At 42.7% G+C, this 25,347-nt stretch overlaps 1 protein-coding gene across 1 annotated transcript in view; it reads right to left on the minus strand.

The window, feature by feature from the left end:
- Positions 1-966: 966 nt before the first annotated feature.
- The window catches only part of LOC134966868 (IgGFc-binding protein-like), a 112,742-nt gene continuing 88,361 nt past the window's right edge, over positions 967-25,347 (minus strand). Inside the window, exon 6 of the mRNA XM_063943907.1 lies at positions 967-1,040. Within this exon, the coding sequence (XP_063799977.1) occupies positions 967-1,040 (74 nt within the window). The remainder of the gene's footprint in view (positions 1,041-25,347) is intronic.

A 25,347-nucleotide genomic window follows, 5' to 3' on the forward strand; every position in this document is an offset into this window, starting at 1 on the left:
AAGGGCTACCATAGCATTCTGCAGTGTCATGCCATCTCATCGGGTTTGCACTTACTGGGACCATCATTTGTTTTTCAACAAGACACTGACCCCAAACACACCTCCAGGCTATGGAAGGGCTACTTAACCAAGAAGGAAAGTGATGGAGTGCTGCGTCAGATGGCCTGGCCTCCACAATCACTCGACCTAAACCCAACTGAGATTGTTTGAGATGAGTTGGACCGCAGAGTGATGGAAAAGCAGCCAACAAGTGCTCAGCACCTTTGGGAACTCCTTCAAGACTGTTGGAAAACCATTCCAGGAGACGACCTCATGAAGCTGATTGAGAGAATGCCAAGAGTGTGCAAAGCTGTCATCAAAGCAAAAGGGGTCTACTTTGAGGAATCTAAAACATAAAACATATTTTGATTTAACACTTTTTCTGTTTACAACATACAGTAATTCCATATGTGTTCTTTCATAGTTTTGATGTCTTCAGTACTAATCTACAATGTAGAAAATAATTAAAATAAATAAAAACCATTACATTAGAAAGTGTTTCCAAACTTTTGACTGGTACTGTAGATTGTAGTTTAATCTATAAGAATATACTCTGTGCATGTTCCAGTGTTGGACTGTGGCATTAAGGGCCCACTGGAAAATGCATTCTTAGATGCTTGCCTAACCATTAGTGCATGGTTTGGGCCCCTTGATAATGCTAGTGCTTTCATGGTAATGTACCAGACTATTAGCAATGCACAGTAGAAAATACACCATAGCTCTGTGCAGTATAAAGTAACATACGCACTACTGTTCGGAGTAAAGCTTACACATGTGTATTTGCCAAATCTATGAGCAATCAAATACCTGATGTTGTATATCTAATCAGCTCTAAAACATCAGCTGAACTGTATATGTATATATATATATATATATATATATATATATAAAACAAAAAACAAAACATTTCATTGCTTTGAAGGAAGCTTACACTTTGGCTCTACATGCAAATTTACAAGCAACTAATTCATCATTGCTGTGTACTAAATCATCTATATTTTCTAAGAGAAAAGGAACAGTTATTGAGATTATGCACAGGGTTCACTTTTGAAAGCTAAGATCACTGCAATCTATAAGAGCGTGGACTTGTGATTATTAGCCTACTCTCTGAATGAGAAACTGTGTCAAAATAATTTCTCAACACAGCCACAGAACCTGAAAGGCTTTAAACACAAGCTGAATGCGTAATTATGTATCAATTTTGAGGCTGGTTACCTTGTAACATTGAAAAGCAACAGTGGAATCCATCTGTATCTAACTGGTTATTTTACCGTACTGAGCAGAGTTTCTAATTGTGAATGTGTTGTTATTATTATTGTTTTTTAAACTGGCCAGATTTTTTTAGATCATTATATAAAGTAAAAATCTTAAATGTTTAATTAAATATATAGGTAAGATAAGGAGCTATTTAGCAATAGCTAAAAAGCAAAAATAAAAGTTTTTTTTAATAAGGAATCTATTAGCGCTTCTGTTCTTTTTTCTTTTTCCTAAAATAATGGATAACACTGGAGTGTTTCCTATACCTCGGCTAAAAAAAGAAAAGTATATGTCACTTGACAATAGGCCCAACTCTTGACGATAACTTTACAGGGATGGATTATCAGTGCTCTTGCATTATCTAAAGTTATTATAAACAAGCTCCCACCAGTCTTCATCAGGAGACATTTAGGCTGACTGAGCCACTCTATTCTGGAGTAACCTGCGGTCACTGGAATATTGGCCTGCTTATCTGAACTACAAAACAAAATCTCTCTACCAAGACATGATAGGTGATGTTTCACACAACTATGGTACTTCATGGCCTCCATAGAAGATCTCAATCTCATAAACTAGGAATTATCCCATTCCCACAAAGTATGTATTGGCAACAGTTTCCCCTGGACATTCATGAAACCTTTAGATAAGAAGTATTACATTTGCAGCCTCATCATTCCTCATGTATGGGTGACCCACCACAAACTTCTGACTTGGTGGTGTAACTGCCCCAATACCATTCTAAAAGTTTCCTAAACATACCTCCTCTCCAGTTGGAGGTGTAACAGGTACAATGGGTTCTTTCCTCATGTATGGGTGACCCACTACAAACTTCTGACTTGGTGGTGTAACTGCCCCAATACCATTCTAAAAGTTTCCTAAACATACTTCCTCTCCAGTTGGAGGTATAACAGGTACAATGGGTTCTTTTTCAACATTTGTTGGTAATGTGTTTATGATACATGAAGAGAAGTATTAGAACTCAATGGAATACACTGAAACTGGAGAGAGGCAGGTTCAGGGGAAATTTAAGGAAAAATTAGTTCACAGAAAGGTTAGTGGATAAGTGGAATAGCCTCCCATCAGAGGTGGTAGAGGCTAAGACTATAGAGCAATTTAAACATGCTTGGGATAGGCATATGAATATCCTTACAAAGAATTAAGGTTCAAAAAGGGTTGCGATTACCTAAAGGATAAAAAAAATGGGCAGACTAGATGGGCCAAGTGGTTCTTATCTGCCGTCAAATTCTATGTTTCTATGTTTCTATACTCACTTCTGGACTGATGTTATCAGTCTATCCAAAGAAGAATTAAGGTATTCATGTCTAGGTAACCTTGGATTCTGGATACTCTCCATCTCTGATTCCAGATGCTGAAGCAAGTGGCGGGGCTCTCCAGCATACCAGGCTGAATATTACGCTGTCCCTCAGACCAAACTAAGTATACACATTGGATAATTTTTTTCAATAAACTATATTTGTTAGGACTAGAGCCTCGTTGTATGCCTCATTAATACCTGTGTATCCAAAGCATACGATTCCACTGGAAACAAGAGACTATGGTTGAAATGATTGAATACAACCATCAAAGCCATAATATGAGTCCCCCCCCCTTCCTTCCACCCTCCCCCACTGTTAAAGAATGGTTTATGGAGACCCATACATGGGGAAACTGAAGCAAGTTGTGATGGCTATTTCAGTTGATAAGATTGAGCTCTTTGTAAAGTGATTATAAGACTGTGTAAATCCCGTATTCTCCTGAATTTATAAGTGTAAGAAAAAGATAACCCTTTAAAAATTGTATATAGACTTTAGATGTTGAAGAATATATGGAGAAGCTGGCTTTCATTGCAGAGGCTATCAGAGCTTGCATGATTAAACTATAGATTTTTTATATTAAACATAGTTTTTCTTATGTTTGTTTTTTCACTGTTTTTATAGGGACTTTGCTATGCAGTTACACTTTAGTAACTATATAATTGTGATATTTTGAAATAGTAGTTCTGAAAATAGAAGTTACTGAGAATTAAATTTTGTGGGTTTGGACCTTAGGAAAGATATGGAGCAGATGATTAAAAGTGCAGCGACTTTCAGAGATTGTGATTGATTGATTGATTGATTGATTGATTGATTTACTTTGATATTATCTGTATTTCTTTTTAACACTGGTTATATCATTCTATTTTAGTATGCACTGACCCTTTAGAATAGAGATGAGCGGGTTCGGTTTTATTCAGTTTTACTCGGATTGACTCGGTTCTCAAAACGGTATCTTATTGGCTCACGGATGTCTCTTGTTTTGGATAGCCAATGAAATGCCATTTTGAGAACCGAGTAAATCCGAGTAAAACCTGAACCTACTCATCTCTACTTTAGAGCATATATATGTGTGGTAATTTGGAATACTTGTTTTGAAATTAGGATGTAGAGATATATACTGAGAATACAGGAATAAGGTCATATCAGTAAGCATAGTTATTATTGAATGCACATGTTTTTGCATATGTTTTTCATTTATTAACAAGTATCATTATTGGGGCGAGAGGCACATTAACAAAACTTTTTTCTTTCCCAAAATAACTTGTATTTTATAAATGCTACCAATAAAATCGTCAAAATCAGATATACAGTAGCAGTTTGGAATAAGATGATTTTATAATTTATGTGGATATACACTTCCAGTATATTTCTGATTGGCTTTTAGGTAGATCTATTTATACCAATATATATGTGTGTGTGTATATATATATATATATATATATATTTATTTGGCAGGCAAGTTTTTAATCCAAATTCTCTTGGTGCAGTACTGCCTACACGTAAATGGCTTATTCCAGCTTTAATGATGTCAAATGTATTATTATGAGATGCTTATCTCTCGTGGTGGACCATTAATAAAGTGTTAGATAGAAATTCACTTTCATCTTTTAATGAAAATCCCTCTTTTCAACCTGCAAAAGAGAATTAAAATGTTTGTACTGAAAGTCAAAGGGTATTGTAGCAATTAGAGATGTATTTGATCCTGGTGCGGGTTTCCCTCCTTCTAAGACTTTGCTGTGAAATATGACAAAATAAACAATTTTCTATGTACCTTCACTTTATTCAATCAATTCTCCCTCTACAATTTGGTGAAGCGCATGCAGATGTTCTTAAATCTTTAATTTTATTAGTATCTTTTCTCCCATATAAAACAGATGAGCAGATTTATCAAGCCTTGGAGAGTGATAAATAGTATGATGATAAAGTAGCAATTAACCAGCTCCTAGCTGCCATGTTACATGCTGTGTTTGAAAAATGACAGTTATGAGCTGATTGGCAGGTAGTTTATCACCGTGCAATTTATCACTCTCCAAGAATTTATAAATCTAGGCAAAAATATTTTTATTGGGATTTTATTCAAGGAAATAGTATATAAAATGGAAATCTACCTTAGATAAATGGCCCCTAGTTGACCCTATTATTAGACAATTTTCAGGTTTACTGGATAATTTGGGTTGTACCTTAAGGTATTAACATTCAGCCCAATTACAAGAGGTTCACATTTGAATCCTACATAGGGCGGGATGTACTAAAGGGAAAAAGCGATAAAACCCACATTGTCGGTGATTTAATTGCATTTTTTTAAGTACTAACACCTGGCCGCCATGTTTTTGCCCATGAGGGTATTGCCATCTTTGGATGGTGATACCCTATAGAAGCCTATGGGCTTCTTATCACTGGCAGCTGCAACCTGCCGCCCCACCTGCCACTGACGACCCTCCACCTGGCATACCTTCCTCCAGGAAGCCTGGACCCAGAAGGTTATCTCCTGCTCCCCCTAACAATGCAACTGGAGGTCCTTCCGGCTGCAGGGGTAAGGAGGAGGCGCCAGGGACTGCCTGCTGCCTTATTTTCATCATGGGAGGAATGTGAACACCCAAGGGAGATAACGGAGACCCCCTACACATCACCTAACAGGTGTCGCGGGGGGCCTCTGTCACCGCAATGCAATGTTGATCGCATATGTTAGTACATATGCGATCAACATCGCTGCGATGGGCGACCAGGGCATCGATACATGTTAATACATTCCACCCATAGAGCTTATACTGTATATCACAAGGGCAAAGTAAACATATATTGTAAGGCAGGAGGTGGGTCAGTGTCCTAAATATCTTGCTTCTAACACTTTGTTCTTTCATAATATTTGGTTATATTCAAATATTAATAAAATGTGGAATAAAGTGATATTTTTATAAATAAAACATTTTTGGGAAAATGCAAAGGTTTCGACTTTGCCGAGGTCCGGGATTTCGGCCGAGATTGCACATAATTTTAAAGTGGTAATCATTTACAATGCAAAAAAACCAGGTTGGTTTGGCCTTGTAAATAATTTCCTGGAAATAGTACAAACGAGTATAGGAATAGGTGCTATGGACCATAAATGTTCTCAGAAGATGCTTTTTTTATCAGTTAAAAATTGATAAAAAGAATAATTGATATCACAATTTATTCAAAATAAAGTACATGTGCAAAAACTTAATTACATTAAAAACATTACAGTGTGATCCAGAAACTGCAAATGCAGGTTTTAGGTATACAATGTATCTCACCATTTATTGGGGGTGCTGTTGGCTAAACTTTTTTGTAAAGCAAACAAGGGTCCAGGGCTTGGAAGCATGGCACCATTGCAGATGGTAAATAGAAGCCCCAAAGGTAAGTCCCTCCTGCACTGGTCCACTCCTGGGTAAAACCATGCAAGTCCGTGCTACGCATTTCGGTCCGTCTGACCTTTTTCAAGAATGGATCTGTTCTTGAAATCCGTTCTTGAAAAAAGCTTAGCCCACCGCATCCCCAATAAATGGTGAGATACATTGTACACCTAAAACCTGCATTTGCAGTTTCTGGATCACACTGTAATGTTTTTAATGTTTTTAATGTAATTAAGTTTTTGCACATGCACTTTATTTTGAATAAATTGTGATATCAATTATTCTTTTTATCAATTTTTAACTGATAAGAAAAGCATCTTATTGGAACATTTATGGACCATAGCGCCTATTCCTGTACTCGTTTGCTCTATTTCCATGTTGTTTTGGGAGAGTGGTGTTTCTTCTTTGGAGCATCATTTAATTTGCGCAACCTGGAGTAGAACTTTATTTATTAATCCAGTGTTTTCCAAACTTTTTTGAATCACGGTGCCCTAGAATATCAGAATTTTTTTCATGGCACCCCTAGGCCAAAAATTTCTTATTCTGAAACTTAGAAAGAAATATTACATTAATAGATCGCATTTATATGTCATCCTTAGGGTCAGTTGTGTGGTGAGGGACAATATTTGCTTCTGTTTGGCCACAAGTTTTATGACTGACAGCCACTAGCACTGGTTTTGCCTATAATATTGATCATGAATAATTTGAATTGGTCCTTGACCACCAACCCAGGGCACCCCTGCAAGTGTCCCGAGGCACCCCAGGGAGCCACGGCACACAGTTTGGGAACGTCTATATTAGTCAATTGTAAATGACTTCCGCTTTAAAAATACAGACAATCTCTGCTAAAATAAGAGACCCCGGCAAACTTGAACCCTATTACATTTCCCCCTTAGTTTTAAGCGCATGCATTATCCTGTTGTGTGCATTACTGTGTGCTAAGTTTGAATCTTGGGCAATAAAGTTTTTGCTTATATTGACAATTATAGTGACCAAAGTGAAAAAACTTGTTCTACTGTATCTACAGTAAATGGATAAATCACTCCCCACATCTGTTGGAGCAAGTTACATTGGCATTATTATATGTGATATACCTAGATAGTCAAGTTTCCATGTCTGATATTGAATTAGGTGTAATTCAATTTTATTTAAAAAAACGGGGCCAGTTATTGAAACACTGTAATTATTTACTCAGGAACAACTGTCAAAATGTTTTGAGTCTTCTAATTGGTATCTTTACAGCCCTAAATTTATAGTTCTGAGGGGTGAATATACTATCACCATAGAGAGATTTTTCTTCTTCATTTTTTGACTTGTTTATGCAGTATGGTAGTAATTGCTTTATGTTCTACTGTGTTATTTTTTATATAGTAATAGATTTTCCTTCCTATCCACCTCCCTTTCCCCTCTCCCTTTTCTTATATTTTCTTACACTTTCTCCTCATTTTCTTTTTTTTCTTCTTCTCTTCCTCTCTAGCAGTTGTATATAAGGAGTTTTATGATACAAAAAATTATTTATTGTGCTTACATTTTTGAAATAGGTTTCTATTAGTGATACTAGATATTGTTTTATTAATATATTTCTCTTACGTCCTAGAGGATGCTTGAGGACCACGGGGATAGACGGGCTCTGCAGGAGACATGGGCACTTTAAGAAAGACTTTAGATACTGGGTGTGCACTGGCTCCTCCCTCTATGCCCCTCCTCCAGACCTCAGTTTGATACTGTGCCCAGTGGAGACTGGGTGCTTTTCAGGAGCTCTCCTGAGCTTTCTGACAGAAAGTATTTTGTTAGGTTTTTTATTTTCAGGGAGCACTGCTGGCAACAGACTCCCTGCATCGAGGGACTGAGGGGAGAGAAGCAGCCCTACTCTTTGACTGCAAGGTCCTGCTTCTTAGGCTACTGGACACCATTAGCTCCAGAGGGATTGGTAGGCAGGATCTCACCCTAGCCATCCGTCCCAGAGCCGCGCCGCCGTCCCCCTCGCAGAGCCGGAAGATAGAAGCCGGGTGAGTATGAGAAGAAAAGAAGACTTCAGAGGCAGCAGAAGACTTCATGATCTTCACTGAGGTAAGGCACAGCACTGCAGCTGTGCGCCATTGCTCCCATACACCTCACATACTCCGGTCACTGTAAGGGTGCAGGGCGCAGGGGGGGCACCCTGGGCAGCAATATAAACCTCTTATTTGGCAAAAGAGAGCATATATACAGCTGGACACTGTATATATGCATGAGCCCCCGCAAATTTTACACTTTTAGCGGGACTGAAGCCTGCCGCCGAGGGGGCAGGGCTTCTCCCTCAGCACTCACCAGCGCCATGTTATCCTCCACAGCACCGCTGAGAGGAAGCTCCTCGGACACTCCCCTTCTTATACCATGGTAGAAAGAGGGTTTTAAAGAAGAGGGGGGGGGCACATAATTCGGTGCAGATAATAACAGCGCTACTGGGTAAACATTAAATTGCTGTGTTTTTTCCTGGGTCATATAGCGCTGGGGTGTGTGCTGGCATACTATCTCTCTGTCTCTCCAAAGGGCCTTGTGGGGGAATTATCTTCAGATGAGCATTCCCTGAGTGTGTGGTGTGTCGGTACGCGTGTGTCGACATGTCTGAGGTAAAAGGCTCTCCTAAGGAGGAGATGGAGCAAATGTGTGTGTGTGTGGTGTCTCCATCAACAACACCGACACCTGATTGGATATGTGAAATTAAGTGCTAAGGTAAATTTATTGCACATAAGATTAGAGAACAGATAGGGAATCTACCCATGTTTGTCCCTATGTCGCAGAGACCTTCAGAGTCTCTCAACGTTCACTATCCAAAATAATAGACACTGATATCGACACGGAGTCTGACTCCAGTGTCGACTACGATAATGCAAAGTACAGCCAAAACTGGTAGAAAAGTATTCAATATATGATTATTGTAATAAAAGTTGTTTTGCATATGACTGATGACTCATCTGTCCCTGACACGAGGGTACACATGTTTAAGGGAAAGTAAGCTGAGGTAAATTTTCCTCCTCTCATGAAGAAAAAGAGCGGGAATCTCCAGACAAGAAACTGCAGATTCCCAAAAAGAATTCTCATTGAGTATCCTTCCCTACTAGGGCCAGGATACGATGGGAATCTTCCCCTAGGGTGGACAAGGCATTGACACGTTTACCCAAAAGGTAGCGCTGACTTAACAGCTATCCACAGGAATCCTGCAGATAGCATGCAGTAAAAGTACTTTGAAGTCCATTTACACACATTCTGGTACACTACTCAGACCGGCGATTGTGTCGGCATGGGTTTATAGTGCTGTAGCAGCGTGGACAGATACCTTATCAGCATAGATTGAAACCCTAGATAAGTATACCATGCTATTGACCCTAGTATATATATATGTATATATAAAAGATGCTGTCTTATATATATATAAGACATGCCCAAAGAGACATTAGTCTACTGGGTTCTAGAGTCAACACTATGTCGATTTCTGCTAGACGTGTCCTGTGGAACATGCAATGGACAGGTGATGCAGACTAAAAGAGGCATATGGAGGGTTTACCTTACAAGGCTGAGGAATTGTGTGGAGAAGGGCTCTCGGACCTGGTCTCCACAGCTATAGCTGGTAATTCTGATCTTTTGCCTTATATTCCCTCACAGCCTAAGAAAGCACGACATTATCAAATGCAGTCCTTTCGGTCGCAGAATAACAAGAAAGTACGAGGAGCGTCCTTTCTTATCAGAGGTAAGGGCACAGGGCACAGCTAGTTCCCAGGAACATAAGTCCTCCCCGTCCTCTACTACATCCACCGCAGGATGCTGGAGCTCCACTAAGGGAGTCCGTCCCAGTGGGAGCACGTCTTCGACTCTTCAGCCACATCTGAGTTCACTCACAGGTGGATCCCGGGGCAATAAAAAATTGTTTCTCATGGTTACAAGCTGGAATTCGAAAGGTGCCTCCTTGACGTTTTTTCCTTATCGGACCTACCGGCTTCTCCACCAGAAAGGGAGATAATATTAAATACAATTCACACATTGTATCTCCAACAGGTGGTGTTCAAGGTTCCCCTCCTGCAACAAGGAAGGGGATATGACTCAACCTTGGCTGTAGTCCCGAAACCGTACGGTTCGGTCAGACCTATTTTAAAATTAAAATCTCTGAACCTATACGGGAAAAGGTTAAAATTTAAAGTGGAATCGCTCAGAGCGATCATCGCTAGCCTGGAAGGGGGGGATTTGATGGTGTATCTAGACATAAAGGCTGCATACCTTCATGTTCCCATTTATCCACCCCATCAGGTGTACCTGACAATTGCGGTACAGTATTGTCATTACTAATTTCAGGGTAATTGGCAGAAATGATGGTGCTCCTACGCAAGCAAGGAGTCACAGTTATCCCATACTTGGATGATCTCCTAATAAGAGCGAGATCAAAAGAGCAGTTGTTGAACAGCGTGTCACTTTCGCTGAAGGTGTCACAGCAACATGGCTGGATTCTCAATATCCCAAAGTCACAGTTGGTTCCTACGACTCATCTGCCCTTCTTGGGTATGATTCTGTATACGGACCAGAAATGGGTTTACCTTCAGATAGAGAATGCCCAGGAACTCATGACTCTAGTCAGTGACCTATTGAAACCAAGACAGGTGTCAGTGCATCACTGCACTCGAGTCCTAGGAAAAACTTTCCCTTCGGCAGATTCCATGCGAGGACTTCAAATGGGACCTACTGGACAAGTGGTCCGGGTCACATCTACAGATTCATCAGTTGAACACCCTATCCCCCAGGGCCAGGGTATCTCTCCTGTGGGGGCTGCATAGTGCTCAACTTCTATAGGGCCACAGGTTTGGCATTCAGGACTTGATCCTGGTGACCACGGACGCGAGCCTCCGAGGTTGGGGAGCAGTCACACAGGGAAGAAATTTCCAAGGTCTTTGGTCAAGTCAAGAGACTTGTCTTCACATCAACATTTTGGATCTAAGGGTCATATACAACGCCCTACGTCAAGTGGAGACCTTACTGTGCGACCAACTGGTTCTGATCCAGTCAGAGAATGTCACCGCAGTAGCTCATGTAAACCGACAAGGCGGCACAAGGAGCAGAGTGGCGATGGCGGAAGCCACCAGAATTCTTCGCTGGGCGGAGAATCATGTAAGAGCACTGTCAGCAGTGTTCATTCCGGGAGTGGACAACTGGGAAGCAGACTTCCTCAGCAGACATGACCTACGTCCTGGAGAGTGGGGACTTCATCAGGAATCTTCGCACAGATTGCAATTCGGTGGGGACTGCCACAGATAGACATGATGGTGTCCCGCCTCAACAAAAAGCTGCAGAGTTTTTGCGCCAGGTCAAGAGACCCTCAGGTAGTAGCGATAGATGCCCTAGTGACACCGTGGGTGTTCCAGTCAGTCTATGTATTTCCTCCTCTTCCTCTCATACCCAGGGGTTGAGAATAATAAGAAAAAGAGGAGTGAGAACAATCCTCATTGTTCTAGATTGGCCACGAAGGACCTGGTATCCGGATCTGCAGGAATTGCTTACAGAAGATCCGTGGCCTCTTCCTCTAAGGCAGGACCTGTTGCAACAGGGCCTATGTCTGTTCCAAGACTTACCGCGGCTGCGTTTGACGGCATGGCGGTTGAACGCCGGATCGTAGCGAAAAAAGGCATTCTGGATGAGGTCATTCCTACGCTGATAAAGGCTAGGAAGGATGTGACATCTAAACATTATCACCGTATAGGGCAAAAATATGTTTCTTGGTAGGAGGCCAGGAATGCTCCTACGGAAGAATTCCATCTGGGCCGTTTCCTTCACTTCCTACAAACTGGAGTGAATTTGGGCCTAAAATTAGGCTCCATTAATGTTCAGATATTGGCCCTATCCATTTTCTTTCAAAAAGAATTGGCTTCTCACCCAGAAGTTCAGAGTTTTGTGAAGGGAGTGCTGCATATTCAGCCTCCTTTTGTACCTCCGGTGGAGCCTTGGGACCTTAACGTGGTGTTAAGTTCCTTAAGTCACACTGGTTTGTACCACTTAAAAAGGTGGAAGGTGGTCATGTTATTAGCCTTGGTTTCGGCTAGGCAAGTGTCGGAATTAGCGGCTTTGTCACATAAAAGCCCCTATCTGATTTTCCATATGGATAGAGTTGAATTGTGGATCCGTCCTCAATTCCTGCCACAAGTGGTTTCATCCTTTCATATGAACCAACCTATTGGGGTGCCTGTGGCTACGCGTGACTTGGAGGATTCCGAGTAACTTGATGTGGCCAGAACGGCTAGAGTCAGAAAAACAGATGCACTGTTTATCCTGTATGCGACCAACAAGATTGGTGCCCCTGCTTCAAAGCAGACTATTGCTCACTGGATCTGTAGCACGATTCAGCAAGCGCATTTTATGGCTGGTTTGCCGTTGCCTAAATCAGTCAAGGCCCATTCCACTAGGAAAGTGGGCTCTTCTTGGGCGGCTGCCCGAGGGGTCTTGGCACTACAGCTGTGCCGAGCTGCTACTTGGTTGGGTTCAAACACCGTTGCAAAGTTCTACAAGTATGATACCCTGGCTGAGGGGGACCTCCTGTTTACTCAATCGGTGCTGCAGAGCCATCCGCACTCTCCCGCCCGTTTGGGAGCTTTGGTATAATCCCCATGGTCCTTACGGAGTCCCCAGCATCCTCTAGGACGTAAGAGAAAATAAGATTTTAAACCTACCGGTAAATCTTTTTCTCGTAGTCCGTAGAGGATGCTGGGCGCCTGTCCCAAGTGCGGACTACTTCTGCAATACTTGTATATAGGCCCTCATTCCGAGTCGTTCGCTCGGTAATTTTCATCGCATCGCAGTGAAATTCCGCTTAGTACGCATGCGCAATATTCGCACTGCGACTGCGCCAAGTAATTTTACAATGAAGATAGTATTTTTACTCACGGCTTTTTCTTCGCTCCGGCGATCGTAGTGTGATTGACAGGAAATGGGTGTTACTGGGCGGAAACACAGCGTTTTAGGGGCATGTGGATAAAAACGCTACCGTTTCCGGAAAAAACGCAGGAGTGGCCGGAGAAACGGGGGAGTGTCTGGGCGAACGCTGGGTGTGTTTGTGACGTCAAACCAGGAACGACAAGCACTGAACTGATCGCAGATGCCGAGTAAGTCTGAAGCCACTCTGAAACTGCTAAGTAGTTTGTAATCGCAATATTGCGAATACATCGTTCGCAATTTTAAGAAGCTAAGATACACTCCCAGTAGGCGGCGGCTTAGCATGAGCAACTCTGCTAAATTCGCCTTGCGAGCGATCAACTCGGAATGAGGGCCATAGTATTAGTTATTGCTTGAATAAGGGTTATGTTATAGTTGCATCGGTCTTGAACTGATGCTATGTTGTTTTCATACTGTTAACTAGGTAGTTTATCACAAGTTATACGGTGTGATTGGTGTGGCTGGTATGAATCTTGCCCTTGGATTAACAAAAATCCTTTCCCCGTACTGTCAGTCTCCTCTGGGCACAGTTTCTCTAACTGAGGTTTGGAGGAGGGGCATAGAGGGAGGAGCCAGTGCACACCCCGGATCTAAAGTCTTTCTTAAAGTGCCCATGTCTCCTGTGGAGCCCGTCTATCCCCATGGTCCTTACGGAGTTCCCAGCATCCTCTACGGACTACGAGAAAAAGATTTACCGGTAGGTTTAAAATCTTATTTTTATTATCATACTTTTTGTGAAATGAAGTGATGTAAAGTATTTGGACCTAATATATGACTACAGGTTGAGTATCCCATATCCAAATATCCGAAATACGGAATATTCCGAAATACGGACTTTTTGAGTGAGAGTGAGATAGTGAAACTTTTGTTTTTTGATGGCTCAATGTACACAAACTTTGTTTAATACACACAGTTATTAAAAATATTGTATTAAATGACCTTCAGGCTGTGTGTATAAGGTGTATATGAAACATAAATGAATTGTGTGAATGTACACACACTTTGTTTAATGCACAAAGTTATAAAAAATACTGGCTAAAGTTACCTTCAGGCTGTGTGTATAAGGTGTATATAAAACATAAATGCATTCTGTGCTTAGATTTAGGTCCCATCGCCATGATATATCATTATGGGATGCAATTATTCCAAAATACGGAAAAATCCGATATCCAAAATACCTCTGGTCCCAAGCATTTTGGATAAGGGATACTCAACCTGTATATGAATATTTTTTGTATTTTCTTTCTCTTTTTCTTTGTTAAACTGATTGACAATTGAAATGGAATAAACACATTCAAAAGATCTAAACAGCATCTCAACAATTCAGTAGTATAAATGTAAATTACAAATCAGTTTTAGATCTCACAAATAACAATGAATTTGCACAGAAATGTCCAGTATATGTGATTTATTGAGTAATTTGTATTGCATGTACAGGTTGAGTATCCCATATCCAAATATTCCGAAATACGGAATATTCCGAAATACGGACTTTTTTTAGTGAGAGTAAGATAGTGAAACCTTTGTTTTCTGATGGCACAATGTACACAAACTTTGTTTAATACACAAAGTTATTAAAAATATTGTATTAAATGTCCTTCAGGCTGTGTGTATAAGGTGTATATGAAACATAAATGAATTGTGTGAATGTAGACACACTTTGTTTATGCACAAAGTTAAAAAAAATATTGGCTAAAATTACCTTCAGGCTGTGTGTATATGGTGTATATGAAACATACATGCATTCTGTGCTTATATTTAGGTCCTATCACCATGATATCTCATTATGGTAGGTAATTATTCCAAAATACAGAAAAATCCCATATCCAAAATACCTCTGGTCCCAAGCATTTTGGATAAGGGAGACTCAACCTGTATATTATTATGATAAAACATACAACCGACAGGTAAATTGTTAGATTAGTTAATCAAAGGAAAAATAACAAATATTTCAGACTTTAAAATCTACTTTCAATTAACTAATCAGTTGCGTAGTTGCTTCTGTGTTTATCAACAAATGTATCTATTTATACTAAAGGTTTTGAACTTAAACTTGATTCAATCATTTTCATTATTCTGTTCTAAAGAAGACATATTCTCCAAAATACATGGCTGGGGAGAAAAAGTGGAGAGTGAGCTATACCCCCAAATTATTGTTCCAGGTGGTCGTATTCTGAGAAAGACGTCTCTCCAGTGTGTTACTCATTGTTGCCGTGTACTGGGAATGACAGCCCTCCAGTTTGTTATTCCTGGCCACCTTGTGCAGTAACAAAAACAGAGACTTTGGCTGAGAGACGTATAACTAATTATTATTATTATTATTATTATTATTATTATTATTTGTATTATTATTATTATTATTATTTGCAGCATATGGCTTGTAAGTGTGAGGTGTCTACAGCACATGGCAGGTAATTATAATGTATCTGTGCAGCACATGACTGGTAATTATAATGTATCTGTGCAGCACATGGCAGGTAATTATAATGTATCTGTGCAGCACATGACTGGTAATTATTATGTATCTGTGCAGCATATGGCTGGTAAGTGTGATGTATTTGTGCAGCATATAGCTGGTAATTGTGAGGTATCTGTGCAGCATATGGCTGGTAATTGTGAGGTATCTGTGCAGTATATGGCTGGTAATGTGTAAAAATTGGACGCTGTCTGCCGTAATGTGTAAAAATTGGACGCTGTCTGTCGTAATGTGTAAAATTGGACGCTGTCTGCCGTAATGTGTAAAAATTGGACGCTGTCTGCTGTACTGTGTAAAAAGGGGACACTGTCTGCCGTACTGTGTAAAAATTGAATGCTGTCTGCCGTAATGTATAAAAATTGGACGATGTCTGCCGTACTGTGTAAAAAGGGGACACTGTCTGCCGTACTGTGTAAAAATTGGACGCTGTCTGCTGTACTGTGTAAAAAGGGGACGCTGTCTGACGTAATGTGTAAAAATTGGAAGCTGTCTGCCGTAATATGTAATATGTAAAAATTGGACGCTGTCTGCCGTGATGTGTAAAAATTGGACGCTGTCTGCCGTATTGTGTAAAAAGGGGACGCTGTCTGCCGTAATGTGTAAAAATTGGACGCTGTCTGCCGTAATGTGTAAAAATTGGACGCTGCCTGCCGTACTGTGTAAAAATTGGACGCTGTCTGCCGTAATGTGTAAAAATTGGACGCTGCCTGCCGTACTGTGTAAATAGGGATCGCTGTCTGCCGCAATGTGTAAAAATTGGACGCTGTCTGCCGCACTGTGTAAAAAGGGGACGCTGTCTGCCGTTAAGTGTAAAAATTGGACGCTGTCTGCCGTACTGTGTCAAAAGGGGACGCTTTCTGCCGTAATGTGTAAAAATTGGACGCTGTCTGCCGTAATGTGAAAAATTGGACACTCTCTGCCGTACTGTGTAAAAAGGGGACCTTGTCTGCCGTAATGTGTAAAAAAGGGACGCTGTCTGCCGTAATGTGTAAAAATTGGACGCTGTCTGCCGTACTGTGTTAAAAGGAGACGCTGTCTGCCGTAATGTGTAAAAATTGAAGGCTGTCTGCCGTAATGTGTAAAAATTGGACACTGTCTGCTGTACTGTGTAAAAAGGGGACGCTGTCTGCTGTAATGTGTAAAAATTGGACGCTGTCTGCCGTAATGTGTAAAAGTTGGACGATGTCTGCCGTACTGTGTAAAAAGGGGACGCTGTCTGCCATAATGTGTAAATATTGGATGCTATCTGCCGTAATGTGTAAAAATTGGACGCTGTCTGCCATAATGTGTAAAAATTGGACGCTATCTGCCGTACTGTGCAAAAAGGGGACACTTTCTGCCGCAATGTGTAAAAATTGGACGCTGTCTGCCGTACTGTGTAAAAAGGGGACGCTGTCTGCCGTAATGTGTAAAAATTGGATGCTGTCTGCCGTACTGTGTAAAAAGGGTACGCTGTCTGCCGTAATGTGTAAAAATTGGACGCTGTCTGCCGTAATGTGTAAAAATTGGACGCTGTCTGCCGTACTGTGTAAAAAGGGGACGCTGTCTGCCGTACTGTGTAAAAATTGGACGCTGTCTGCTGTACTGTGTAAAAAGGGGACGCTGTCTGACGTAATGTGTAAAAATTGGAAGCTGTCTGCTGTAATGTGTAAAAATTGGACGCTGTCTGCCGTACTGTGTAAAAATTGGACGCTGTCTGCGTAATGTGTAAAAATTGGAAGCTGTCTGCTGTAATGTGTAAAAATTGGACGCTGTCTGCCGTAATGTGTAAAAGGGGATGATGTCTGCCGTAATGTGTAAAAATTGGACGCTGTCTGCCATAATGTGTAAAAGTTGGACGATGTCTGCCGTACTGTGTAAAAAGGGGATGCTGTCTGCCATAATGTGTAAATATTGGATGCTGTCTGCCGTAATGTGTAAAAATTGGACGCTGTCTGCCATAATGTGTAAAAATTGGACGCTGTCTGCCGTACTGTGTAAAAAGGGGACACTTTCTGCCGCAATGTGTAAAAATTGGACGCTGTCTGCCGTACTGTGTAAAAAGGGGACGCTGTCTGCCGTAATGTGTAAAAATTGGATGCTGTCTGCCGTACTGTGTAAAAAGGGGACGCTGTCTGCCGTAATGTGTAAAAATTGGACGCTGTCTGCCGTAATGTGTAAAAATTGGACGCTGTCTGCCGTACTGTGTAAAAAGGGGACACTGTCTGCCGTACTGTGTAAAAATTGGACGCTGTCTGCTGTACTGTGTAAAAAGGGGACGCTGTCTGACGTAATGTGTAAAAATTGGAAGCTGTCTGCTGTAATGTGTAAAAATTGGACGCTGTCTGCCGTACTGTGTAAAAATTGGACGCTGCCTGCCATACTGTGTAAAAAGGGATCGCTGTCTGCCGCAATGTGTAAAAATTGGACGCTGTCTGCTGTACTGTGTAAAAAGGGGACGCTGTCTGCCGTAATGTGTAAAAATTGGATGCTGTCTGCCGTACTGTGTAAAAAGGGGACGCTGTCTGCCGTAATGTGTAAAAATTGGACGCTGTCTGCCGTAATGTGTAAAAATGGACGCTGTCTGCCGTAATGTGTAAAAATTGGACGCTGTCTGCTGTACTGTGTAAAAAGGGGACACTGTCTGCCGTATTGTGTAAAAATTGGACGATGTCTGCCGTACTGTGTAAAAAGGGGATGCTGTCTGCCATAATGTGTAAAAATTGGACTACTGTGCACCGTAGTATGAATTGGAATTATTTTGTGGCCATGCTCCTTCCCCATGAAGCCACGCCCCTATATATTTTGCGCATGCCTACGGCACGCACTGCCCCTATCTTGCACGGGGGGCGCCAATGCCAATTCTTGCACACAGCGCTAAAATGCCTAGTGACGGCACTGGTGCAGCACATGGCTGGTAATTGTGAGGTATCTGTGTAGCATATTGCTGGTGATTGTGATGTATCTGTACAGCACATGGCTGGTAATTGTGATGTATCTGTGCAGCACATGGCTGGTAAATGTGAGCTGTTTGTGCAGCACATGGCTGGTAATTGTGAGGTGTCTGCAGCATATGGCTTGTAAGTGTGAGGTATCTGTGCAGCATATAGCTGGTAATCAGTGGCGGATCCAAGGGGGGGGCACGCGGGCCCGTGCCCCCCCTGTCATGTCTGGCACTTTAAACAAACGACAACACAGCAGTCCCATTTAAAAAGAAGCGGTGGCGCAGACGGCGCCCGCCACGATGAAGGATCTCGTAGCAGCGGCGGCAGCGGCAGCAGCACTAATGAGTAAGACTGACTCATTACATTGCGCTGCAGCTGGCTGTAGTAAAGCCAGAAGACTCCGAGGAGAGGAGAGGCTTTCCCCTTCTCTCCTCCACTCGGAGTCGCATAGGGTGATCTGGCCACGATAGAGCCAGCAGCGCTGTATCACTGCTGCCTGCAGCGGTACGCGTCGCGGCTCGTTCTTGTGTGTTCGTGCATATGTAATAAATGGCAGAGCATCATGCCGTTCATTACAATGGGCAGGATGTACTAAGCGGAAAATATGGTAAACCCCCTGTTTACCGCATTTTCCTGATGTACTAAGCAGCGTCCGGCAGGTCAGCCCTGCGGCGGGGTTCGCCAGCTTTAGGTGGCGATAGTCCATAGAAGCCTATGGGCTTCTCTCCGCGGCGCTGTGTGAGGCATCCGATCGAATCCCTCCCAGCATGCCCTGCGGCCACCCCCGTCACCCCGCGCATGCGCACACTGACTCCTGGGGCCGAATCCCGGAAGTCAGGCTGCCGCTGCGCATTCCGGAGGACAGCTCTTATCGGAAGAGCTGTCCTCCGCAATGCTGATCGTATATGTTAGTACATATGTGATCAGCATCGTGGCGCTGGGCGGCGATGGGCGGCCATGTACATTAGTACATCCCGCCCAATATGTACAAACTGTGCTGGGCCCCCACAAATCCTATATTAATGGAGGGTAGGACAGCATTTTGCTGCCTGTGATCCAGCCTCCAGTTAATGTTCTCCCAACAGTCCCCGCCCCCTCCCCAGCAGCTGCGGCCAATCAAGGCAAGGAATGCAGAGGACATTGTTCCACAGCACACCGCTCCTCCCGGCGCTCTCAGGCTGCTGGAGTGGAAAATCCGAGCTGTTGGCCACAAGATGGGTGTCCTTTAGAGTAAGGCTCTCTGTGATCCCTACCCTAAACCCCTTCTCTGTGATCCCTGTCCCAAACCCCTTTTCTGTGCTGTCCTAAACTCCCTTCTCTGTGCTGTCCTAAACCCCCTTCTCTGTGATCCCTACCCTAAACCCCCTTTTCTGTGCTGTCCTAAACCACCTTCTCTGTGCTGTCCTAAACCCCCTTCTCTGTGCTGTCCCAAAACCCCTTCTCTGTTATCCCTACCCTAAACCCCCTTCTCTGTAATGTCCTAAATCCCCTATTCTATGATCCCTACCCTAATTCCCCTTCTCTGTGCTGTCCCAAACGCCCTTCTCTGTGATCCCTACCCTAATTCCCCTTCTCTGTGCAGTCCCAAACCTCCTTTACTGTGATCCCTACCCCAAACCCCCTTCTCTCTGATCCCTCTTCTCTCTATGAAAATAAATGTATACATACAGTAGATTCCACAGTGTGTGTGTGTGTGTGTGTGTGTGTGTGTGTGTGTGTGTGTGTATATATATATATATATATATATATATATACACTTTTTTGTAACACAATTATGTTAATAGGGACCCATACAAGTTTGTTGTCCAAGGGCCCCCTCAAACCTTAATCCGGCCCTGCTGGGGCAGGACGCTCGCCAGTCGCCACTACTGCGTGGAGCATGGATCAGAGGAGACCCGTCTGAGTGGGTGGCCCGCACCTTGCCTCCCCATTGCCGCCATCTGAAGCTCCCAGAGGAGGTCAGTTCATCTTTAGGTATAAACAGTATATGTTGCTTGGAAACATATACTGTTTGTATTAAGGAAAAACAGGATATGTGTATGCATACCTTGTGGCATAATGTGAATTTTGGCTCATACCATGTGCTATAATGTGAATTTCGTCTTATACTGTGTGCTATAATGTGAATTTTGGCTCAAACCGTGTGGTATAATGTGAATCTTGGCTCATATTGTGTGCTATAATGTGAATTTCAGCTCATACCGTGTGGTATAATGTGAATTTAGGCTCATACTGTGTGGTATAATGTGAATTTCGGCTCATACCATATGGTATAATGTGAATTTCGGCTCATGCTGTGTGCTATAATGTGCATTTTGTCTCATACTATGTGCTATAATGTGAATTTCGGCTCATACCGTGTGTATAATGTTTGTTTCCCCAGTGAATCTTTCCCTTCATGCCTCTGTAAACCTCACTACAAATGTCTCACTACTCCCTCCTACTCCTACAGAGACCTTAGGTACCCACTGCCTCTCCCTGTCCACCTCTTCTTGTTACCCACTGCCACCTCCCCCTGGCATCACCCACTTTTTCTCGTCACCCTGTCCCCGGTGTTACCCACTCTGCCTCTCACTGTCACCATCTCTCTGTCACCCACTACCTCTCCGTCTCCCACTATGATTCCTTCATCCCCTGCCTCTCCCCTGCGTCACTATAAATCCATCACCCTCTCTCTCCTGTCACCCGCTGCCTCTCCAAAGTGTCACCCTCTTCCCGTCTTATGAATACGATGTTCCCTTTGAGGCTATGACCCTTGTTGCTAGGTCATGCCCTTGTAGTGAGGCCGCACGCACCTTCATGGGACCGCATGCCTTCGGCTTGCACAAGGTGCCCCCCCTGTCATTTTTCCTGGATCCGCCCCTGCTGGCAATTGTGAGGTATCTGTGCAGCATATAGCTGGTAATTGTGAGGTATCTGTGCAGCATATGGCTGGTAATTGTGAGATATCTGTGCAGCGCAAGGCTGGTAAGTGTGAGGTGTCTGTACAGCACATGACTGGTAATTGTGAGTTATCTGCAGCATATGGCAGGTAATTGTGATGTATCTCATAGGTAAATGCAGGGGGGTTACGGTTGCCCGTAAACCGCCCCTTCACTTGGCAAGTGCCTCAAATTATGACAATAGCAATGGTATGCAATACGGTTACAAGAGCTGCAGGCACATTATGCAGTGTGATAGACAGAACAGAGCTGTTGCACATGCCCAATAGTAGCAGCTTCTTATACCAAGTTTGGTATGTATATCTGAGTCCTCAGTCAGTGCACTGGACTGGAGAGTAACTACTAGGAAGAAGAGACAGGAGCCTTACCATGAGGTGGGAGAATGTGTACCTAGTAAATGAAGTGTGTGTTTAACCTTTTCCTGTCCACTTATCTTAGTTATGTAATTTAAATATGCTTGATACAGCCTATATGATAGAGTCTATACTATAGACCAGGGGTGGGGAACCTGTGGTCCTCCAGCTGTAGTCAAACTACACATCCCAGCATGCACTACAACAGATTTAGTATGGCCAAATAGCAAAACTCTAGAAGGGTATGCTGGAATGTGTAGTTCAGCAACATATGGAGGGCCAAAGGTTCCCCACCCCTGCTATAGACCATCTATAGTGTTACATATTAATACTGTATTCCATACAGTATCCAGTGTATAAAAAGACCAATGTTTACATTAATGTCTAGGGCGTTACTAGGTTCTTCTGCTTAGTTAGGGACCTCCAGTGATAGAGCAGCCGTGAAGTGGCCTGGAGGCTTATCATATCTTTTGCAAAACATATGTAACGAAGAGCTCTAAATTTCTTATTATTACATAGTATATAGTTCTTCTTACTAACAGCCAGCAGAGTGCGTGGGAAAAATCCCTTTTGTATTTCTTCTGCTGATCCCCCAGACTCCCGCACTTGCTCCAATCTTCTGCAGAGCGGGAGATTGTAGACTTCATTTGGATACCCCCCCCTCTACAACTCCTGTGTTTGCCACTATATCTGTGCAGCATATGGTAATTGTGATGTATCTGTGCAGCATATGGCTGGTAATTGTAATGTATCTGTGCAGCATATGGCTGGTAACTGTGATGTATCTGTGCAGCACATGGCTGGTAATTGTGATGTATCTGAGCAGCACATGGCTGGTAATTGTGATGTATCTGAGCAGCACATGGCTGGTAATTGTGGGGTATCTGTGCAGCATATGGCTGGTAATTGTGGGGTATCTGTGCAGCATATGGCTGGTAGTTGTGAGGTATCTGTGATGCATATGGCTGGTAGTTGTGAGGTATCTGTGCAGCATATTGCTAGTAACTGTGATGTATCTGTGTAGCATGTTGCTGATAATTGTGATGTATCTGTGCAGCATATGGCTGGTAATTGTGAGGTATCTGTGCAACATATGGCTGGTAATTGTGAGGTATCTGTGCAACATTTAGCTGGTAATTGTGAGGTATCTGTGCAGCATATGGCTGGTAATTGTGAGGTATCTGTGCAGCATATGGCTGGTAATTGTGAGGTTTCTATGCAGCATATGGCTGGTAATTGTGAGGTATCTGTGCAACATATGGCTGGTAATTGTGAGGTATCTGTGCAACATTTAGCTGGTAATTGTGAGGTATCTGTGCAGCATATGGCTGGTAATTGTGATGTATCTGTGCAGCACATGGCTGGTAATTGTGAGGTATCTGTGCAGCATATGGCTGGTAATTGTGATGTATCTGTGCAGCATATGGTAACTGTGAGGTATCTGTGCAGCATATAGCTGGTAGTTGTGAGGTATCTGTGCAGCATATGGCTGGTAAGTGTGAGGTATCTGTGCAGCATATGGCTGGTAAGCGTGAGGTATCTGTGCAGCATATGGCTGGTAATTGTGGGGTATCTGTGCAGCATATGGCTGGTAATTGTGGGGTATCTGTGCAGCATATGGCTGGTAATTGTGAGGTATCTGTGCAGCATATGGCTGGTAATTGTGATGTATCTGTGCAGCATATGGCTGGTAATTGTGATGTATCTGTGCAGCATATGGCTGGTAATTGTGAGGTATCTGTGCAGCATATGGCTGGTAATTGTGAGGTATCTGTGCAGCATATGGCTGGTAATTGAGAGATATCTGCAGCATATGGCTGGTAACTGTGCTGTATCCACGGTGCCAGGTCCCTGTGAGACTTTGCTATCACCGGGCGTCTTTTTTGACGAAAATGCATCAAAAGGCTATGTGACTAGGATGGACCAGTAGACTGTGCTGATTAATTTGCTATGCAACAATTGCCTATCTGTGTGCGACTGAGTCTCTGAATCTGTATGTAAAGTGCTACAATGCAGTGGCTGCAGAATGTTTCCAATACAAGCTCTGATCTGTTCCGTATACAGGCGCAGTGACACAAAAACATAATTTCAGAAGAAAAAGATACCCAACGTTAGTGGAGTTGCATGGGACCTGTTAGTGCACTCGCGCAAGGCATCTCCGACTACATGGCATAATGAAGCTAGATGTATGAGACCTCATCTGTATGGCTGGTAATAGAGAAGTATATCGTTTGCTAGAATAAAATCACTATGAAAAATGTGTTTGTTGAATAAAAAATCTGGCTAAAATACTGTATCTAATGTAAATTGAGGGCACATGCTAAAGGACATAGTAGAGCTGTCAACAGACAATTACATTGTGGGATGTGAGGTTATGCAGGAGGCTGGGAAGATGATCAGCTGAGTCTTAGACATGTTACGTTTTAGCAGAGAGTAGTGGCCCTCAGATTTGGCAGCAAGTAGGTCATTGCTGACTTTCGTGAGTGAAATTTCTGGGGAGAGGAGAGGACAGAAGCCAGACTGAAATGGGTCAAGCAGGGAGTGGAAGGAAAGAAAGGTGGTGAGGTAATTGTAGACAATATGGTCACAGAGTTTCGAGGCAAAAGGGAGGTGAGATATGGGTCAGTATTTGTAAAGAGTTTTAGGATAAAGTGTAGGATTTTTTGAGAATGGGGAGACAAGGGCATGCTTGAAGGCTGAGGGGACAGTACCTGATAAGAGGGAGAGATTGAGGAGGTTGGCAATATGGGAACACACAGATGGAGAGAGGTGGTGGAGAAGGTGGGAGGGGATATGGTCAAGTGGACAGGTAGAGAGTGGGAAGACTGGATGTGGGCCATGACTTCCTCTCCAGAAACAAGGTAAAAATAAACCAGAATTGGTAAGATGGTTGATGAGGGGTGGTCAAGGAAAGGAGGGAAGGGTTTGCTGAGGGTCAGGTGGTATGTGATGTTCCGAGTGTATGCAGTAAATTTTGGATGTCAAGTAGGTGGCAAAGCCACAGGCAGAGAGTGAGGAGCGGAGTCAAGGCAGGGGTGGGCAAAGGAGGGAGTTGAAAGTGACAAAGAATCATTGGGGATTTGAAGACTGAGAGAAAATGAAGTTCTTGAAATATGACTGTTTAGAGAGAGGGAGAGGGCTGCACTGTAGGATGACAGCATAAATAATTAGTTCTGCCTGTGGATCTTTTTAAATGTTCCAGTCCGTAATGAGTACATGTGTGCTCTAGCACAGAGTATTAAAAACATTCACTCTTAGGGTTCCCTGAGGACTGAATTTGGAAAACACTGGTGTAGAATGTCATGGTATGCTGGTTCCTTGTAAGTAATGACACCATTTCTCTAAAGCATGAGTTAATGCTAGTAGCGCATTTGTCATTTCTTCCAGCTGACTGAAAGTTTTGTGAGAAGAAGCCAATTTACTGTAGTATGCAGGCAGAGGCTCTTTGGTATGTGACTGCCACTACTCCTGCAGCTAAAGTATCAATGTCAAGATGGAAAGATAAATGCTATAAATTCCTTCTGGTGGGCAAGTGATTGGAGCTAGTATAAGTTTATGAAATGCTTTAATGGCTTTGGGTAACCATTCCCTCTTAAGACTTGGTATGACATTAAAATGAAATCATCCTTTATAAATTGTCTACAGTAGTTGACAAATCCCAAAAAGAATTGAGTAGGTTTTACCCCACATGTTAAAGCTATTTAAAGATTGTGCTCAT

This window comes from Pseudophryne corroboree, chromosome 10 (genome assembly GCF_028390025.1).
Source record: "Pseudophryne corroboree isolate aPseCor3 chromosome 10, aPseCor3.hap2, whole genome shotgun sequence".
Taxonomy (NCBI): domain Eukaryota; kingdom Metazoa; phylum Chordata; class Amphibia; order Anura; family Myobatrachidae; genus Pseudophryne; species Pseudophryne corroboree.